The following is an 18,223-nucleotide window of genomic DNA, read 5'->3' as shown; positions in this document are numbered from 1 at the left end:
CAAAGGGTTTCCTCCTCGGCTGTCTGTTGTTGAAGATATGGCAAGTCGACTACTTGCAACACGCGACGCGTCACGCGTTGGGTCGCGTTGGGCTTCAAACTTTGTTAAGCGGCGTGTAGAGCTCCAGATACGCTTTCAGCGCAAATACGACTACCAGAGGGCTAAGTGCGAAGATCCAGAAGTTATTAATGGCTGGTTTGAGCTTGTGCGTAACACAATTGCGAAATATGGTATCGATGAAGCAGATATCTACAACTTTGATGAGACTGGGTTTATGATGGGCGTTATCTCAACTGCTATGGTTGTAACAAGCTCAGACGGGCGGGAAAAAGCAAAGAAGGTACAGCCTGGTAATCGGGAATGGGTTACAGTAATCCAAGGCGTTAGTTCTCAAGGTTGGGCAGTACCACCATTTATCATTGTTGCAGGCAAACACCACCTTACATCTTGGTATGAGAATAGTGGATTTTCAAGCGATTGGGTGATTTCTGTTACTGAAAATGGCTGGACTACAAACGAGAGAGGCATGGATTGGATTCAGCACTTTGAGAAGCATACAAAGGCCCGGAGTGTTGGTGGTTATCGCTTGTTAGTCCTTGATGGTCATGAGAGCCACCACTCAGATGAGTTTGAGGAGTACTGCAAGGAACACAACATTATTACGCTTTGTATGCCTGCTCACTCTTCTCATCTACTCCAGCCACTTGATGTTGGCTGTTTCGGCCCGTTAAAGCAGGCCTATGGTCGGCAAATTGAAGATATGATGCAGGCTCATATTTCTCATATTACAAAGGATGACTTCTTTCCTGCCTTCCACACTGCATTTAACACTACAATGACGGAAAGTAACATTTGAGGCGGGTTCCGAGGGGCAGGGCTTCTTCCATTTGACCCTGAGAGAGTGATATCTACACTTGATCTTAAGTTAAGGACACCAACGCCTCCAAGCTCCCGCCCAGGTACTGCTCAACCTTGGGTTTCTCAGACACCAAACAACCCAATTGAAGCTATGTCACAGTCTACATTTATTAAAACTCGGATTTCACGCCATCAAAATAGCTCTCCAACCTCAATCTATGCAGCTGTTGACCAGTTTACAAAGGGTGCATCGCAAATAATGCATCAATTAGCACTGCTAAAGGGAGAGAACCAAAACCTACGACAGGCAAATGAAGTACTAAGCAAGCGCCGGAGAGCTAGGAAAACACGACTACAGCAAGGAGGATCACTTAGTCAACAAGGGGCGCAAGAGCTACAGGATGAGAGGGATGTTGTGCAGCAGGTAGAGCAGGAAATAAGGGCAAGCCGTGGTCGGAAGCCAAGGGAAGAAACCCGTGCCCGTCGCTGTGGCAAGTGTGGTGAGACTGGGCACAATGCGCGCACGTGTCAGATTGTAATAGACACCTCTGAGGAAGAGGACTCCGAGTAGTTTCAATTGATTTCTAATGTTGTGGTAGATTTATCGCAATGTTTGTCGTGAGGGTAGATAATTTTGGCGCTTTCGCTTGTTTGGCGCTTTCGCTATACATGTACGTTAGTTGCATTGAATCGAGGCATTAATCCGCGTGGTTACATGCATCACGTGGGTGCTAGCCTGCGGCTCACACGAAGCCTTCGAAATTGATGAGAGTAGTGGACTTTCAATTGAGAAACGTTAGAATAAGCAGTTCGTAAGTGTAAGGTGGATGAAATCGACAAAGTTTCAGTTGTGGCTAGGCTGCGCACTGGGTACTCACGAGTCGAGTAGTAGAATTTTTACTCACCCAGCTGAGTTACTCGCTCATGTCCCGAGTATTGTTGAATGAGGATTACTCACTTGCTGAGTACCTAGTATGGGTCTTGGCAACTCAGTTATATCACGTGTTTGATTAGCCATTACTTATGTTAAAAACGGGGTGCGACTTCATTGATCAAGACGCCATAACTCCAACTCCATTCCCATATTGTTGATGTCCTATTCCACACTATAACCTTTGGCCTTTAGGTACCAGGTTACCAGATGGTTGCCAGAACTCATCTGACCTTCATTCCTGGGTGAGAGACATTTCCATCGATTAAGCCCACAGCTTAAACATCATATCCTGCAAACGCCGAACCAATATCATACCCTTTGCCTGAATTGTCACTCTCTTCGCATGAATAGCGAGGAGGTTTGTCACTATAACTGTTAGTATGTCCCTGTCACTATGTTTAAACATCATACTCTCAAATTCTCGAATAAGGAAGCATTCAGCAGCTTCCTAAAGAGCTAGGATAGCAGATTGCTGGAAGCGAAGATTGGACTTGAAGTCTACTGTGATTTCCCTAACAAGACGCTGGAATGGGAGCTAGTATCAAGTTGCTGTCTTCTGATATCGCGGAGAGCCTTGGTGCCTATATGTTTATTAGAGAGTTCTGGTAATCCTCTGGTAATCCTCTGGTAATCCTCTTACTAGACTTTGTGCAGCGCGTGGCCTTCTGAGCATGATTGTTGCTAGCTTGAGATGAGCAAACTGGAGCTTTTCTTGCTGTGCCCACAGCCTTTTCCTGTCCCTTTCCGCCAAGCCCAGAGCCAGCCCGTAATCCAAGTGGCATCCTTGGTGCTATGCCGCCAGTTGATCTCCTAGCAGTTTGCTTGGTACGAGTCATTTGCTAATATCAAGGTGAGTTAGTAAAGTAAACACAAGATAAAGAAGTAGATCAAAAGATATGTGTACTTACAGTGAGTTTGTAGAAAGAATATTGCAGAAGAAGAGTATAGTAAAGAGGTAGAGGTTGAAAGGTATGTGTTTTATATGAAGGTGCGCATTGTGGTGTTGTTTTTGGAACAGTAATTCTTTGTAGGTGAATATTCCTTCACAAATATTTTTGTTTGCAACTTTAAAATAACCACGACCTTAGAACCACCTTCCTTGGTTACTCTCCGATCTACACATTCTTCTTCGCTTTTGAGCCTTTACCTCTTCACTAGGACTTCAACTAAGTTTATTATCTTGATTCTATAGCCAGAACTTCTGGAGATCTCTGCTAATCACGTGTTTAGTTAGTATGGCGAAACTCAAGGCACATGAAGAACTCTCCACTAATGCGAATACTATCAAAGCTCGCAACTGCGTCTCCAACCTTACTGAAGATGAGAAGGCTGTTCACTTAGCACTCAAGGCTGACCATGCTGATCTGAGCTACTACTTAAAGAAGTTATATAAGTCTGCAAAGTGTAAGGATGCCTCCTTACCTAGATACTCGAAGAACCCGCCTCAGAGCTGTTACGGTCACCACAAGCATGAAATCCGACTCGGTGTGGTTTCGGACCAGTAGAGGAGGACATAGCGAGTTACACTATAGTGGGGGACAGTAAGGGTGTAGGGTTCAGGGTCGATGCGGACCTGTTGCGGTGGAAGGTTCAGGGCTAGGGTTGGGATAACCGAGTCGGGCCCGTTTCGGGTACTTAAGGAAACAAACTTAACGGGGTTCCCCCTTCATCTTTTTTGTATCCTTCGTAGTAGACCTATAGGATAGCATCCTTTTAGCCTCCAACTCGCACTCTCATATGCTATTACTGTGAGCTGGGTGCCCTGTGTCATTACACAAAGTATATCGCTGCCTCTACTGAAGACAAGACACGTCTACAGAATGAATTGAAGGTTGAGCGTATTTGTGTTCGGTAAGTTCCTTCTGATAATCTCTGGTAGCCTCAATCTAACTATAAACAGGACTGAGAAGGGTACCCATGCATCTTGCATTGCGAATCAGAAAGTCAAGAATATTAGCGCCTCTTCTTCTCCACAAGCCCCACCATCTACTCCGCCCAAACAACTTCTGTCTGAGCTTGCTGCATTTGAGGGTATCTCAAGTATTCCAATCGATGACAATCATAACAGTGAATGGGAGGATACTGAGGTTGAAGACGATTTGGAGTTGGAGCTTATGTTACAGCGCGAGATATTTTAAATGACGAGGCTGTTCTACCAGATGAGCTTTCCGATGAAGAGATCACTAGCACCCAGGCTCTCTTAACTCAAGCGCACATTGATGTATGCTACCTCATAATCTGGTAATCTTCTGGTGATACTAATAGTTGATAGGCCCATGAAGAGTCCAATTTCCGCAAGTGGCAACATTTCTGGGATAGCTGTATCCACTCATATACGAGAAAGGCTGGAAAGCTGAGAAAGAAGCCTGAGCGTCTCTTTGAGTATATGCCGTGGATTGATGTAGAGGAAGGGTACGTCTCTGATCATCCTAGCAATCTTCTGGCAATACTAATTGTTTATTATAGCACTTTTCACGAGGTTATCCCACCACATAAATATTTCTGTTTGTACGAGCAGGCAGTTTGGAAAGTGGGCCTAATTACCAGGACCTGTGCAGTGGTACCCAAAGTCTTACAATCTTGTCGACAATGGATGGTTGCAAATATCCACTCATAGTTCTAGCTTCAAAGAGGCGTTCTTACTTGTCTACTCTAAGAAGTTTGATAAGGAAAAGTGGGCTAAGGTATCAGCTGCACAGGATATGTTGTTCCTGGAGCTAGAGTAGAGGAGAACTTGAGTTGCTAAAGTTATAGCGCTGGAGTACCTTTCGCGTTGGAAAACCAGGTATTTAAGTACTTCATCGTAGCCAGACTTCTGGTAACCTTCTGATAATCGAGCAATTTGCCAAATGCCATCTCAATACTCAGAGTTGTTTGATTCTGACAGTATTCTCAGACTCTTTTCCGTCTTCTCAACGACTATCCTCATTAAATCAAGTCTGTAAGGACACAGGGCACCCAGCTCACAGTAATAGCATATGAGAGTGCGAGTCAGAGGCTAAACGGATGCTATCCTATAGGTCTACTACGAAGGATACAAAAAAGATGAAGAGAGGAACCCCCGTTGGGTCAATCTCCTTAAGTACCCGAAACGGGTCCGACTCAGCTAACCTGCCTTAACTCTTATCATGTGACCGTAACCTGCCCGACTCAGATCCTTTCCATCACTGAGGGACAGGCATCCTTACAAAGTCCCTGCAGGCCTTGAATATATTGGCAAGTTAAACCAATTCGTCAAATGGACTAAGGATACACACGATATATTCATTGAGTGGTGGAAGCTATCACGATGGTATGAACAACACTCAGATCATACTACAAAACTCCTTATGAAGATTGCATGGGATTCAACCAACTGGAGTTCTCAATACTGGAGAAGTTATCACCAAGGAGCAGACCGGCTTTCTGGAGAACCATGTGTTATTTGTACTTATTGTTCGAAGGCCCTTACGCATCCTGCAATCAAGTCTGCTGGCCCAAAGTCTATGGCAACACATCTTGCATCAGACATTTGCAAAAAGAAGTCACAGATGGGAAGGATAGTCTCTATCAAATGCGAATCAATCAAATGCAACCTCAACAAGTAAGGATTACCAGATTATTACCAGAATTATGTAGGTTAATACCTATAATAAGATCATATTCTCACACAAGAGACATTTTATGAACAAGTTCTATACACAGTTATCTTGACTCATAGCTCGTTCCGCTCAGTCGAGGATCCTCATCAAGACCCTATAAATACTTTAGGTATTAGTAGGTCTGGCCGGCCTCATCAAGCAAGGTGGAGGGATGTTCTTAAGCATATATAATAGATAATAGCGTTCTAATAATCTTCTGATAATCATGGTACTTAGATAGAGGAATATACATGATTCGTTCTCACAGCTTACTAGAGATGGCGAGAGTGATGCTAATAGATGTAATACTTTAACTTAACCATAAAACAGTATTAATCGTATGAGGGACTGTTCACATGATGCATAAATCTTACACGTGATAGCCGAGTACTCACCGGGTTTTTACAGAGTAACTGAGTATTGACCTCACTCACCGAGTCGAGTAAAAGGTTCAGCTACTCACCCAGCTGAGTAACCCACTGAGCGAGTGAGCCGAGTATTGAGCGAGTAGTGCGCAGCCTAGTTGTGGCGCACGGACAGCAGCAACACACCCAGACTAGCACGTGACACGAAATATGAGAAATAGCAGGATCGGATTAAGTGGACAGAGAAAACACACCAAGCACGGATTATATTTACAGCGATGTGTAAGAAACAATACGGATTGTATTTCCACCGATTTATAAGAAACCACGCGAACCACGTTCGGAAAAGCGCCAAGGCCGGATCGAAGAATCGCCGAAGCGCCCACCCTCTCTTCTTATCGAAGAACCTTCTTATTTTAGACTCCGCTAAAATTTCGAAGGCAAATTTCGAAGGCAATTTGCGCTACACACCTACCGCAAGGCTAATGACGATCTCCTGCGTGGCAGGTGAGGCCATAGAGTTTAGATAAGACCCTTTATATGTATTAGGAGTGATAAGAGCTCAATAGTAGAGCTATGATGGAGGAACTCTATTGCGCTGTGAATAGAGACTCTCTGCAAATCAGGCGGGAGGGCGACAACGTCAACGTGATTTTCTAGTAGGAGGGGTTTAGAGTGTTCAAGTAGTAGCCACGGAACACGACTGATGCAAAAATATAGGAGATATCGATGCCTGCACAGATTTTGACATTATTAAAGTCAAAGTACCCATCTTTTTTTCCTGCACAGTGAGTTTTCCTCCACGTAGGGAGGGACGTTACAGGAATGAATGAATAGTAGAGATTCCTAATTGAGATAGAACAACAGCATCCTATAGGTTGACCATCCCTGCATCAACGTTTTCTCACTGACCCCCTGTAGCCATGGCGCTTAAAGTGCACTTGTCCTCATTTGGAAACTCTGGCCAACGATGCCCTGGCCACCGTCACTAGAGCACTACTCACGTCTTCAATCTTCCTCTTTGTAGTTCTTTCAATTACCATAAGCTTCTTCCGCACCTTGAGAGGCCGCAAACATGTCTCAAACTTATGAAAGTTGTACTACAAACAGCGACTGGGAGCAGCAACGAGACCCTCATTCACCAAGATCTGCTCCAGCATCACTTCTGTATAGGCGGAAGAAAGCCCTTGAGGAGAGCCAGCTATGGCACAATCTTCCACAGCGGTCAACAGCCTCAGCACCTCACCTCTGCCAATCATGACGGCGGCGAAATATGCCTTCATTTCGGTAGCAGTTGCGGCTGGGCTGTATACGGCACTACTGGGACTGCTGACGACGTCGACCTTTCAATCCCATGTTGTTTACCTGCACGCAATTCAGATGACGTGGTGCAAGGATCTCGATGTTCCTGAGATCTTTGGCTTTCTAAAGAACCAGGTTACTCCTTTCTCTATTGAGACATCCGATGGTGAACATCTTTACGCCTGGCATATTCTTCCCAGAGAGTTGTATCGCAAAAACGAGCGTCCTCTTGTTGCTGAACCAACTGGTTTCGTTTCCGATATCACGTCTCGACTAGCTTTCCAACTTTTGCGCGATAATCCTGATGCTCGACTAATTATTCACATGCATGGTGCTGGGGGAACCGTGGGCTCGGGCTATAGAGTTCCCAACTATCACGCGCTGTCGGCGGGCCAGCCTGGAAAGATTCATGTCTTGACATTTGACTATCGAGGATTTGGGCGTAGCACCGGCACACGGTCCGAGAGCGGACTTATACTGGATGCCCTTGCCGTTGCGGACTGGGCTATGAACGTCGCCAGCATCCCTTCCTGCCGTATTCTCATCTTTGCTCAATCTATGGGCACGGCTGTGAGCATCGCTGTGTCTAAGCACCTTGCTCTCCAACATCCACCCGTCGTCTTTGCAGGCACCATTCTAGTTGCACCATTTGTTGATGTCGCAACACTTGTCGCGACCTACCGAGTCGCAGGAACTATTCCTGTCCTGGCGCCGCTTGCGAAGCTCCCGCTGCTGTTCAACTACCTTCAACGCTTTATACAGGATAAATGGTTGAGCAAAGACAACATTGCACAATACGTCCGAGCTAATGAAGTTAATGGAGAGATGTATCGCCTAACGATCATACATGCCGAGGACGATTATGATATTCCATGTCATCACACCCCCACTATCTTTTGGCATGTTGTCAACGCTTCAGTGTATTCAGGAATAAGCTGCGACGAACTCGAAGCAAGAAAATTGGAATCCAAGGTAGATCTGGGCGCTGCAGGGTCAGTCATGGAATGGCGGGCAGAAAACGGTGTTATTCGGGAGGAAATTCTCAAGACTGGCTTACATGATGTTATTATGGGCTACCCAGTAATAACAATGGCCGTTATGCGCTCTTTTGAAGCTGTGGATCCGTCATTTACAGGCTGAATCAGAGTAGAGATATGTAGGCTATGGGATATTAGGATAGAGTCATATATTTATGCCTAGAACACTCTTGGGATACTGTTTAAAATTGAACTGTTTCTTTCGATGTCTGTAGTGATTTTCACCGCTGTCCCCCGATTTGGATCCCTCTATTCCGCCACTACCATCAACAAGTACTTCGTGTGTCCCAGCCGCTCTGGCGAGTTAGAGCCCTGAACTGAGGATACAAGTGTGATAATATTTAAAGCATCTATGAGTGTAGGTACAGTAGTTGCTGGTTAATACCACCAGCTGCCTACCAGGCAGTCACCTCATGCTGACTTCTGGTGTCCTACCATAGACTTGCTACTGCGTTGCACTGTTTGTGACGAGGTGGTTCTGAGAATCCATTCTTTGAATTGAGATCGGTGTCCAGGTTGGAGTGGTGGAGCTGTATTTTCCGCGTGTCTCCTTAATTGCGCCCAGGTTTCTTCGAGTATACTTTGCTCCCCTCACAGAATGCGGTTTCTAGGATTCAGGGTACTTGACCTCTAGAGGTCAAAGCACCGAAGCAAGCCGACCGTCTCCCGTTTCCGCGAAGCCGCTGTCATGATCAAAGACACAGGACGCAGGAACAGGGAAGCAGAAGGCTGACAACGGAGGACGGTTTTGGTGGTGGTCTTGGCGCGAGAGCCACAGCTATTGGAAGCGGAGAGGTAAGGGTAACGGCTATTAGAAATGATGTGCTTTAAATGAGAGAATTAAGTTGAATCTATGCCAACCCAGGTTAAAATCCTAGAATACCAATGCTGATTCCCCGAAAATGCCGAGCATAAATCACGGCTGGAGTTGGAGGGCTAAGTCTTTGTTCAGGGGGCATCCAAGGGTAGGACACTGCCTCCTCTCTCTGCAGCAGGCTTGAATATCGCTGTTCGTCTAACAGCGGTATGAGCTCTCTGTTCAGACGAAGCGGAACTTTATTTGATTAAACAACAAGAGCGTATATTTCACGGTGCTATTACAGTATCATAGGGAAGCAGAAGGAGTCCATGACCTGTTGTATTACAATTTATCTTTGTAGCTGGGGCCCGAAATATACTCTATAGTTTCTCATTGCTATATAGCTGCAATGCAATACCAACACGATCTTAGGTTCATATTGAAAAACTAATCTAATTCCATCATCCATCTTCAGTGCCTGATAATGACTACTTTGCAAAACTTGAAGAGCATCATTATCTTACGGCCAATATGTAGATAAAACCTCCTCCGAGCCTTCTGCTGGAGTATTGTGAGATAAGTCGATGTATTGAAATATACCAGAGGTATCATTGGCATCCTCTATAATTGGAAGGCTCCAACTATTGGCAGGCATTCCATGAGAAGATAGTGGATACTTTTCATCTAGGTCCACTGTCGCATTTGTCCCAACCCAGAAGTCCTTAGGAAGGTTCCAACTTTTGGCAGGCATATCAAGATAAGACGGTGGATATGTCTCATCCAAGTCCATGATCGCATTCGCCCTAAACAAGGGATCCCTAGGGTCGAGTATAAAATCGTCTTTGAATTCCGGGCTAGTTTGTTTCATTATCTTTTCCCATGTGTCGTCTGCTCGCGAGGCAAACCCAGAAACCTCGCTCCATTCGAAGTCAAACTCTTCCTTCTGGTCTTGGTCTGTGTCGAGGTCAAACAAGGGGTCCTCAGGGTCGAATTTGAAATCGTCATCAAATTCTGAGCTAGTTTGTTTCATTATCTTTTCCCATGTGTCGTCTGCTGGTGAGGCAACCCCAGAATCCTGACTCCATTCAAGGTCAAACTCTTCCTTCAGGTCTTGGTCTGTGTTGCTTTCCGACCAGACTTTTGAAGCACCACGACCACCTACCATCACACCACGCGTTACGGCAAAACCTTTTTCTGGGAGGCCATGACAATCGTAAAAATGAACCTTCAGGTCTTTCAAACTTGGATGCGAGAATCTTCCATGGCACAGTGGGTGGGGGCAGCAGACGTCAACGTCTTCTTTCATCTTGCGGTAGTGAGAACTTTGCAAGTGAACGTTAAATCGCCCCCTATCGGTAAACTGCCGTACGCGGTCGCTAGCTGACAACTTCTGACTGCCGAGGCAGAAAGGACAAGTAATGCCTGCTACAACTGTCCCATGGCGGCGGTCGAGGTCGCAGCTAGCCTGAGGGCTGGTCAGATGCTCCTTGCAGTGGTATTCCCATGCGAATTCACACGTAAACCAGCCAAGAGACGGATGTTGCAAGCAGAACTGCGGCCTGAACGGAGACTGGCGCGTTGTTATAGAGTGAAAGTCGAGCAAGTGTCTTAGCAGCTCAAAACGTGATGACAGCTTTTGGCCGCATCCATTCCACCGACATGTAGAGTCTGAAGTCTCAAGATGCCATCGAAAATGCGCCCAGTATTGTTTTAGGCTTATAGATGGGTTATAATTGACCTTCCTAGCTTTCGAGCTCCGGCAGTTGTCCCAGAGGCATGTCGTGGCAACGCACTCAGAATGCTGAATCTCGGACGTCGCTAAAGATTTTTTTTTGTGGCATTGATGAATATGTAGGGCTCTCTCCTGTTGAGGAAGGCTGCATCCGTTAGTATAAACTTATAAATATCAGTTGACCAATTTACCTTTCCATCTCGAAACTACAGATGTTGCACTTTCCGTCCACGGGTATTTTGTTTGGATAATATAGAACATACGGTTCGGGAGCAGATAAAGCCTGGAGTGCTTCAAGGACACTGGTATCCGGAAGCCCCTTGCTCTCAGTTTCAGTGCGGAAGAATACCTCTGCAATATGCTCTCTTGCGGTGAAGTATCCAGCAGAAACGCCTCTACTAGAGTGGTGTCGATCGGAAAAGTTGTCAGAAATAGATATCTCTTCATCACTTCCCTCCATGACTCGAATCTGGCGTTGGACTTCTCTTGGTCCAACTTCTTGAAAAAACTCTGATCTATACCTCTTATAGGCATTATCATAAGCTCGTCTGTAGTAGTTCTTGCGTTTGCTTATAGCACTTGCCAAACTCTTCTCTAGCAGTGGTCCCACGCATTCCTTGTTTGCTTTGGCTTGAGCAACTTCATTCAAGACATCTGACTCGATAGTTTCCAGGCGTTTGTATTCTGGGTCGTTAAGGATCTTCTGGTTCTCCGAATGTGGAAGGCTAGCTGGGGCATGCGACTGTTTGTAGAAATTCATGCCCTGCATTTTATCTAGACGCTCTGTCTCTTGCGCTGCTTAAAGGAAGAGGTTCTGCGAGTCCACCCTAACTTCATTCGAGGCATAATATTCAGCGGATGTCTTAGTGGTGTGATTCAACAACTTCGTGTATTGCTCAGCCGTGATTTTACCAGCTATGGCGTTGGCCGTACCACGGCGAAAGTTATATGGCCGAAGAACAGCTTGAAGACCAAGACGCTGGCCTAGCTGATTTGCTTGGTTTCGAAGGACGTCGTATGTCACGGCTTTGATTGGGCTTATTGCGCCTTCTGAGTACACCCGGCAAACTGGGACTTCGAGCATGGTCTCTTTGATCTTGAGTGGCAAATGGCCATGCTCGCCAATTTTTAGGTGGCCAAGCTGCCTTGGATGTAGGTTCTCAAAGGCCTGGTCCGCAAAAGCAAACCCAAGGAACATAGTGATAGGGCATTGCCCTCGACACTTGCGGTCTTCGTGGAGGGTCATAACAGTAGCTCTACTCTGTGTTAACTCGTGGCGTGGAACAAGGGCAAAGTACCAACCTCGCAAAGTTTCTCCGACCCTTCGCAAGCCGGAGCGTGACCTTTTAAGATAAGTTCTGGCCCGTCACACGCAGGCATTAAGAGCAGCTCAAAATCTTATGATGACATTTAGCTTAATTTCATATATTAGAGATGTTCCTACCTTGTATTTTAAGGAGTCATTCGATTTAGCATAAGCCGAAGAGACTACTATAGTGCCTGGGCGAGCTCCAGTATATGCCATGATCTGTATCAAGAATGCAATCTGAGATCGGTAACGAGGATGCTGGAAGTCGTACGAATCGTGAGTCCACAAGTACTGCAGGAGTTGAAAAAAATCAACCGAATCAACGAGGTCTTTCTCTCTAAGGGCGTCTTCAACGCCATGTGTGTTGACAAACTCTGTTTCGATGTACTAACAAATTGTTAACGCTGAAATATACATGGAATGCAAAGCTAACCCCGCAGACATGCTCGTTGAGCGCTTTCGGTATCTTTGTTCCTGTCTCTTGATAGATCATGGCGCACAAGTCTCGCAACCGGTTTTTCATCGAGACTTGTGTAGGCTTGCTTCTTAATGTGCCATTGCTGGTTTCAGCATACCAGGCTATGAAATTCTTTAGGCGCCCAGGAGTTGGACAAGAAGACCCCCTTGCGAGACGTTTCTCCCCGTCTAGGCCAATGTCCATATGGTACCTGTTGGGTTAAAACATGATACTTATCATGGACGGATCTACTTACTCGCGCCAGCGTTTCTCCAAGTGACCATAGGATTTAATTGAAGGTTGTGTAAGCTGTTTGCGGTGAGTTTGACCATCGAGCCTCTGTTCCCTGGCTAGAAGTTGGTTCTGCGACGACCTGTCGACCACAGAATCATCTAGCCTGTGCTCTTCAGCGTTTTGCAGCTGTGTCTGAAATGTAAACATGATGACTTGGTCTGTTTTAGAAAAAATTGAACAGATTAAATCTCAGAATAAAGAGGTGTTGGAGGTGAGTGGTCAATGAACCAAAGTCGGGAGGTTTTGGGCGAGTTGTCAATCAACCTCTGGACATCAACCTCTGGACAGTCGATTTACCGTTTGCGGGATTTGGAAAGCCGAGTTCCAACATTGGAAAACGGAGAACTTTATACGATAATCGTAATACTTACTACAGTATTGTCTGCCTTGCAAAGCGCTAGCTCGTGCATCTTCCCGTTTTGCGATGACCGTGTTACCGTTGGCCGTTTCGTGTGGTGGTGTTGTCAGATAAAGCGGCATTGGCCTTAGAACCGTTCACGCGATACAGCAATTGGTTATCAAGTTCCCATCAACGGAAATCTCGAAGTCGTTGCATTCAGCGATCATCTCCGGCAGAGATGCCCAATTCTCTTGAGTCTATGGTCGTATGTGGTAGTTACTCGCATATCCAATATAACTAATCCCTATCTCAAACATCGCATGCAGTTCCAACATCGTAGCTCCTAGACCTCACTATTTCGGTCTCGACGACGCTTTAAACGCACGAATAGAGGAGCGAAAGTACAAGCCATGTAACAGTGTGGGATCGCACATTTTAGTTCCCAAAACTCTCATCTGATAGCATCATAGCCGTACACACTTTGCCACCCTGCGCAGACACTGCCCTCCCAAACTCCGACCAACAGGATCTCTTCACCACTACTATACACACAAGCACCGCATCCATCCAGGTCATCCACCATCACTATCAAGACAACAGACACACACAATATAACAAACTATCCATCATCCATTCCCATCTATCTATCCCCCCAACCCCATACATACAATAACGCCACCACCCACCATCTAATTCCAAATCCCCAAACCAGATCCAGATTCCCAAATCTAACACAAAAACACACCCGCGTATATCCCATTCCCCCCACGCGATGCCCATTTAAAAAAAAATCCAGATCCAAATCTTCATAATCATCGTAAAAAAAAACGAAAACGCCCGAAGACACAAAATCTACCCGCCGGAATGCAGAAAGTTCACCCCCTAAACCCTCCCCTCCCCCGCCCCATCTGCTGCTGGAAGTACTGTTGCTGCTGATACGTCGCCGGGGACCCAGGGGCCGATTGCTGGTCATACACCTCCATTCCTCCTGGACTCTGGTTGCGTTGCTGAGGTTGTCCATACGCGCCCATCGGGCCCGGAGATTGTGCCCGTTGCTGCGGTTGCCCATAAGCCACCTTCGGCCCCGGACTATGCGACCGATGTCTCTGCTGTCCATACGCCCCCATCGGCCCCGGACTCCGCGCTCTCCCTGGCTGTCCATACGCCGGCCCCGGCCCCGGACTCACCGCTCTCCCCCCCGGACTCTGCGCCTGCCCCTGCCCATGCACGACTCTCTGCCCCATCGCATGAAGCACACCCTGACTATTAACCCCCCTAACCACATCCCGTCTCTCCCGCTCCCTCGCATCAATCATCCCCACCAACCCCCCCAACGCCGCACCAGCACCACGACTAGAAGGTCTCGCGCTCTCGCGCTGCAAGGCGTCGAAGGAGGAGTTATTCCTAACGTGCCCGGGTCTACCCCCTGCCCCGATAGGAGGGGTGGGGGTATTAGCGCGTAAGGTGCTCGCGGAGGCTTGGCGCGCGTGGCCTTGTGCGACTGCGGCGGCGGCGGCGCGTTGGGCGACGAATTCTTCGGGGGTGAGACCGCCGGAGGAGGAGGGGAGGGGGAATGCCATGCCTGGTGCCCAGGCGAGTGTGCGGGATAGTTGTTTGGCGTGCGTTGATGCGCGGTGGGTGGGTGGTTGTGGGGTTTGTGGTTGATATTGGGGGTTGTCTGCGGAGGGCTTGGATAGGGGGTTAGTGGTGGCGGCGTAGTTGATGGTCGGTCCGAAATCTATAGTTGGGATGTCGGAGGGGGTGTTGGGCGTGGAATCGCCGTAGCCGCCGACGGTGCGCATCATCCCGCTGCGAGGCCGATCGTAGGCTGTGCGGGCGGGGACGGGTTGGTCGACTGGTGGCCCTTCTGTGGGGGAGTTGGTGTAATTGCTCGTATCGCTCACGTGGCTTAGGTTCGTGGTCTGTCGCGCAACAGGGTCCTCTGGTTGGTTTTCGCGCGGCTGGATGCTATCGAAGGCCTCTTGGTTCATGTGCAGACTTCCGATTGTTGATGCTGCGCCGGGGGAGATAGGGTCATGAGTTAGGGGCCCGATGGGTGCCACTGGGGTTCCGGCCGGGAGCGGCTTTCGCTGGAGACTGTTGCGGTTTGCGCTGCGGGGTTGCGAGCCGGCGGTGTCCAGAGATGGGGTCTGCGCATGTCCTTGGACGTATGGTGGCGGATACGCAGGCACAATGACGGTTGGCCGGACGGCAGTGCGTGGTTGCTGAGCGTTGTTGACGGAGTTATAAAACGGCGCTCCACCCGCATCCTCCGGAGCCCGCATTTGCAGCGACTCCGGGTGCCGTTCGAAAGAGAGTCTATTACCTCCCACTATCACTCCTTCAGCACCGGAAGCCATGTTAGCATTCATCCCAGGGTTAGGGTCGTCGAAGACATGTACTCCTCTTGGCAATCCCCTCCTCGTCTCATCGGCGACGCGCATCTCCTTCAGGCCCGCACAGTACTGCGCGACGCCCTGCGTGGCCGCGGCGCCGCCCGCGCCCGCAAACTGCGACAGCGTGCCGTTCGACATGCGGCTCTTGGCGCGGCGCAGCTCGGGCGAGTTCTGCAGTTTCGCGGACGGCGGGAGCGTGCCGGCCGCGTGCGAGAAGGCCGGGGGTCGCGAGACGGGCTCGACGCCGCCGGGGCCGAGCTGGAGGTCGCGGAGCTCTTGCGCGGGGGCGCTGGGGGAGTGGTCGTCCTCGGGGTAGGTCTGTTGGGGCGGGGAGGTCGCGTTGTATTCGTGGCGGAGGTCGGAGTCGATGTGGTTCCTGTGTGGTGGGAGCGCGGGTGGGGCGTCGGATCCTTTGTAGACGGCGAAACCGTTGTTCTGGAAGCCTTCGGACACCGAGCGTGAATGGTGTTGTGCCTGTGCGGCGGACGGATATGGCGGGTATGGGCCTTCTAGAGGTGGGGCAGAATCTGTACGTGGAGCTGGGACGTCGACTGGTGGCGGGCCCCACGAAATGGATGGGTTGGAGCGAATGGACGCCCTGTCGTTGAAGCCATCCCTCAACGTATTTCTCCTGCTGCCGCGCCTGCTGCCGCCGTTCTGGCTGATGGCAAACATGCGCTTCGCAGTAGAATCCTTCAGTTTCCGCCTCCACTCACCCTCGCTCCAGGTCTGGCTTCCCTCGGCCGAGATCAGAGCGGCGACACCGAGAACGTCAAGGTACCCGTAACGTCTCTCGTTCGGCATGGCGAACATCAGACTCCGCGGGTCGTTCGTATCGGCGACCAACCGTTCAGGTCTTCCGTAGAGCGCGAAGGTGTCGAAAACGGGGAAGAGCCAGCGCAACATGATCTCAAAACCACTAACGGCAGCGTGTACCTCTGGCATAATGAAGACGAAGCCCTCCGTAAACGTCGGCGGGTCAGAGTGAATCGTAATAATTCCCTCGAGCTTAATCAGAGTGGACGGGTCAATGAGCGCCTTGGACTGGGGGTAAATCGCAAAAGCCGAAAACGCATCACTAATAGACGCGATCGGTCTAGACTTCTTCGTAACCTTCTTCGTATCGTAGAACTTGATATCGCCCTTCACCACGGGCGGCCTGCTGCGGTCATACGCCGACCTCCTCTTATTGAAGTCCTTCTGCAGCTTGTGCACCTCCTTCTCATCCGGTGGCGTGATGACGCACCAGCACTGTCTCCATGGCGTACCAGCGCCAAAGCGCACGCGGACCCAGTCCTCGTACTTGAACGTCGATCGCGCCAGGATGATGTTGATGTTGTTGAGGGACTTGCCCTTGCCGGCGATCAGCGCGCCGGTGTACGCCTCCTGGAGAGTCGCGTACTCGAACATGGCCAGGCGGATACCGGCGGTCCACTGCACCAGGGAGTGGTGCGAGTTGAAATGCAGGAGGTACCTGTTCTTACCCGCTGTCGATATGCTGAGCACATTCTGGAGGGGCTGATCGTCATACGATCTCGTGGGGAGCGACTCGATCTGTGTGATAATGTGAGAATTTGCCATTGGGCGGGTGCTCGGACCACTTACCATTTTGATAGAGGCATCTGTCAAATTTATGAATTTTGGCAAAACCTCGCCCTCTGATCCAGCAGCATCTAGCTCTACCACATCCCAGAGCGACAAGATCGTCCCAACAAGCTGCGCGAAGCATTCCGTCCACGTCCTGTCCAAATTTGGTTTCCCATCTACACGCGTGGGGGTCAGCACTCTATTCCCTCATCCTTGAACCACAAAAATAAAAAATAAACAAGACGAGAACATACGCGAATTCTGATCATCGAGCTTGAGGAAGTACCCCTCCTGGTACAGCTTATTGCTATGGCTATTCAGGTACGTGAACACCGGCTGCAGCTCAGGTAGCGTATCCTGCCCCAACTCCATCAGCGGCGGCTGGTACGTCTGCACCATAGATATAGGCCTCGAGTTTGCGCGATTCCGCTGCACCTGCTCGCGCCGTGTGGGTGAGCCCCTAATATTCGAGGGTTGCTGGGGCCCGCGCTGCGGGGAGCTCGAGCGGTAGACATCTTGCTGCTGCTCTGGCTTCTCCGGGAAGGTCGGGAAGGGGATGGTATCTCCAGGCGGTGAGGGCGTTTTCAAGCTGCGGGAGTCGCGGTTCGAGAAGTTCGACATGAACGAGAGCACTGTGGTGGGGGGTGACACGTTAGTGGGGAGATCATTTTTTGGTGGTGTGAATTGCGAGGGGGGAAGTGCGGGACTGACCTCGGTTTTTGGCCATGGTGACCATATCTTGTGATCTCTGAGCTTTAAACGAATGTGGTGTCTTTTTTGTTTAGGCGTAGAAATGCAGGGTTCCGTCTCTTCTCAGGGTCTTGTTCTTTCTGGAGGTTGTTTTGCAAGGGGTGGCCTTTGTTCGCAGTCTAAGGGCCAAAAAGTGAGACGATGACGGTGTGGAAGCACGGTGGGTCGTTTCCAAGTGGCGCGAATGACGGAGGAGACGGATAGAGTGGTCGCCGTAGTCTGCCGGAGTGAGGGAAGCTGGATATAGTGAGAGATCTTGAGTTAGTGAAAGAAGAGAAGGAGAAGAGAAGGTCGGAGAGATCGAGAGAGGTCAAGAGATGGTGGTGAGTTAGTTTTGCTGGGGGGATGTGCGGGAATATGTAAAATGCCAATGCCAGCCAAGGGCAACTGGCGCAATACTGCGACTATTTACAGTTTCTTGGCTGGAGGAGCTTAGGTTGAGT

At 49.0% G+C, this 18,223-nt stretch overlaps 5 protein-coding genes across 5 annotated transcripts; 2 read left to right on the top strand and 3 right to left on the bottom strand.

Annotated features, from left to right (window-relative positions):
- Window positions 1–3,027: 3,027 nt before the first annotated feature.
- VC83_01662 (uncharacterized protein) lies at window positions 3,028–4,518 on the top strand (the record flags this gene model as incomplete). The annotated part of the gene is made up of 6 exons (XM_024465336.1): window positions 3,028–3,196; window positions 3,595–3,643; window positions 3,693–3,823; window positions 3,916–4,013; window positions 4,065–4,204; window positions 4,416–4,518. 6 exons carry the CDS (start codon window positions 3,028–3,030, stop codon window positions 4,516–4,518), a joined length of 690 nt encoding a protein of 229 aa, XP_024327127.1.
- Window positions 4,519–6,980: 2,462 nt separating this feature from the next.
- Window positions 6,981–8,219, top strand: VC83_01661 (uncharacterized protein; the record flags this gene model as incomplete). Its single annotated transcript, XM_024465335.1, has 1 exon — window positions 6,981–8,219. One exon carries the CDS (start codon window positions 6,981–6,983, stop codon window positions 8,217–8,219), a length of 1,239 nt encoding a protein of 412 aa, XP_024327130.1.
- Window positions 8,220–9,381: 1,162 nt separating this feature from the next.
- Window positions 9,382–11,416, bottom strand: VC83_01660 (uncharacterized protein; the record flags this gene model as incomplete). The annotated part of the gene is made up of 2 exons (XM_024465334.1): window positions 9,382–10,792; window positions 10,839–11,416. The coding sequence occupies 2 exons, from the start codon at window positions 11,414–11,416 to the stop codon at window positions 9,436–9,438; spliced, it is 1,935 nt and encodes a 644-aa protein (XP_024327129.1). The 3' UTR covers window positions 9,382–9,435.
- A 30-nt stretch (window positions 11,417–11,446) lies between these two features.
- VC83_01659 (uncharacterized protein) lies at window positions 11,447–12,854 on the bottom strand (the record flags this gene model as incomplete). Its single annotated transcript, XM_024465333.1, has 5 exons — window positions 11,447–11,903; window positions 11,950–11,990; window positions 12,092–12,343; window positions 12,399–12,624; window positions 12,670–12,854. The coding sequence occupies 5 exons, from the start codon at window positions 12,852–12,854 to the stop codon at window positions 11,447–11,449; spliced, it is 1,161 nt and encodes a 386-aa protein (XP_024327392.1).
- Window positions 12,855–13,922: 1,068 nt separating this feature from the next.
- Window positions 13,923–18,223, bottom strand: VC83_01657 (uncharacterized protein; the record flags this gene model as incomplete). Its single annotated transcript, XM_024465332.1, has 4 exons — window positions 17,742–18,223; window positions 17,285–17,662; window positions 17,049–17,206; window positions 13,923–16,997 (listed from the first exon to the last, which is right to left on the bottom strand). Exons 1-4 carry the CDS (start codon window positions 17,764–17,766, stop codon window positions 13,923–13,925), a joined length of 3,636 nt encoding a protein of 1,211 aa, XP_024327393.1. The 5' UTR covers window positions 17,767–18,223.

This window comes from Pseudogymnoascus destructans (assembly GCF_001641265.1).
Source record: "Pseudogymnoascus destructans isolate 20631-21 unplaced genomic scaffold scaffold_3, whole genome shotgun sequence".
In the NCBI taxonomy this organism is placed as follows: domain Eukaryota; kingdom Fungi; phylum Ascomycota; class Leotiomycetes; order Thelebolales; family Thelebolaceae; genus Pseudogymnoascus; species Pseudogymnoascus destructans.
This window is presented reverse-complemented; position numbering and strand designations above follow the sequence as displayed.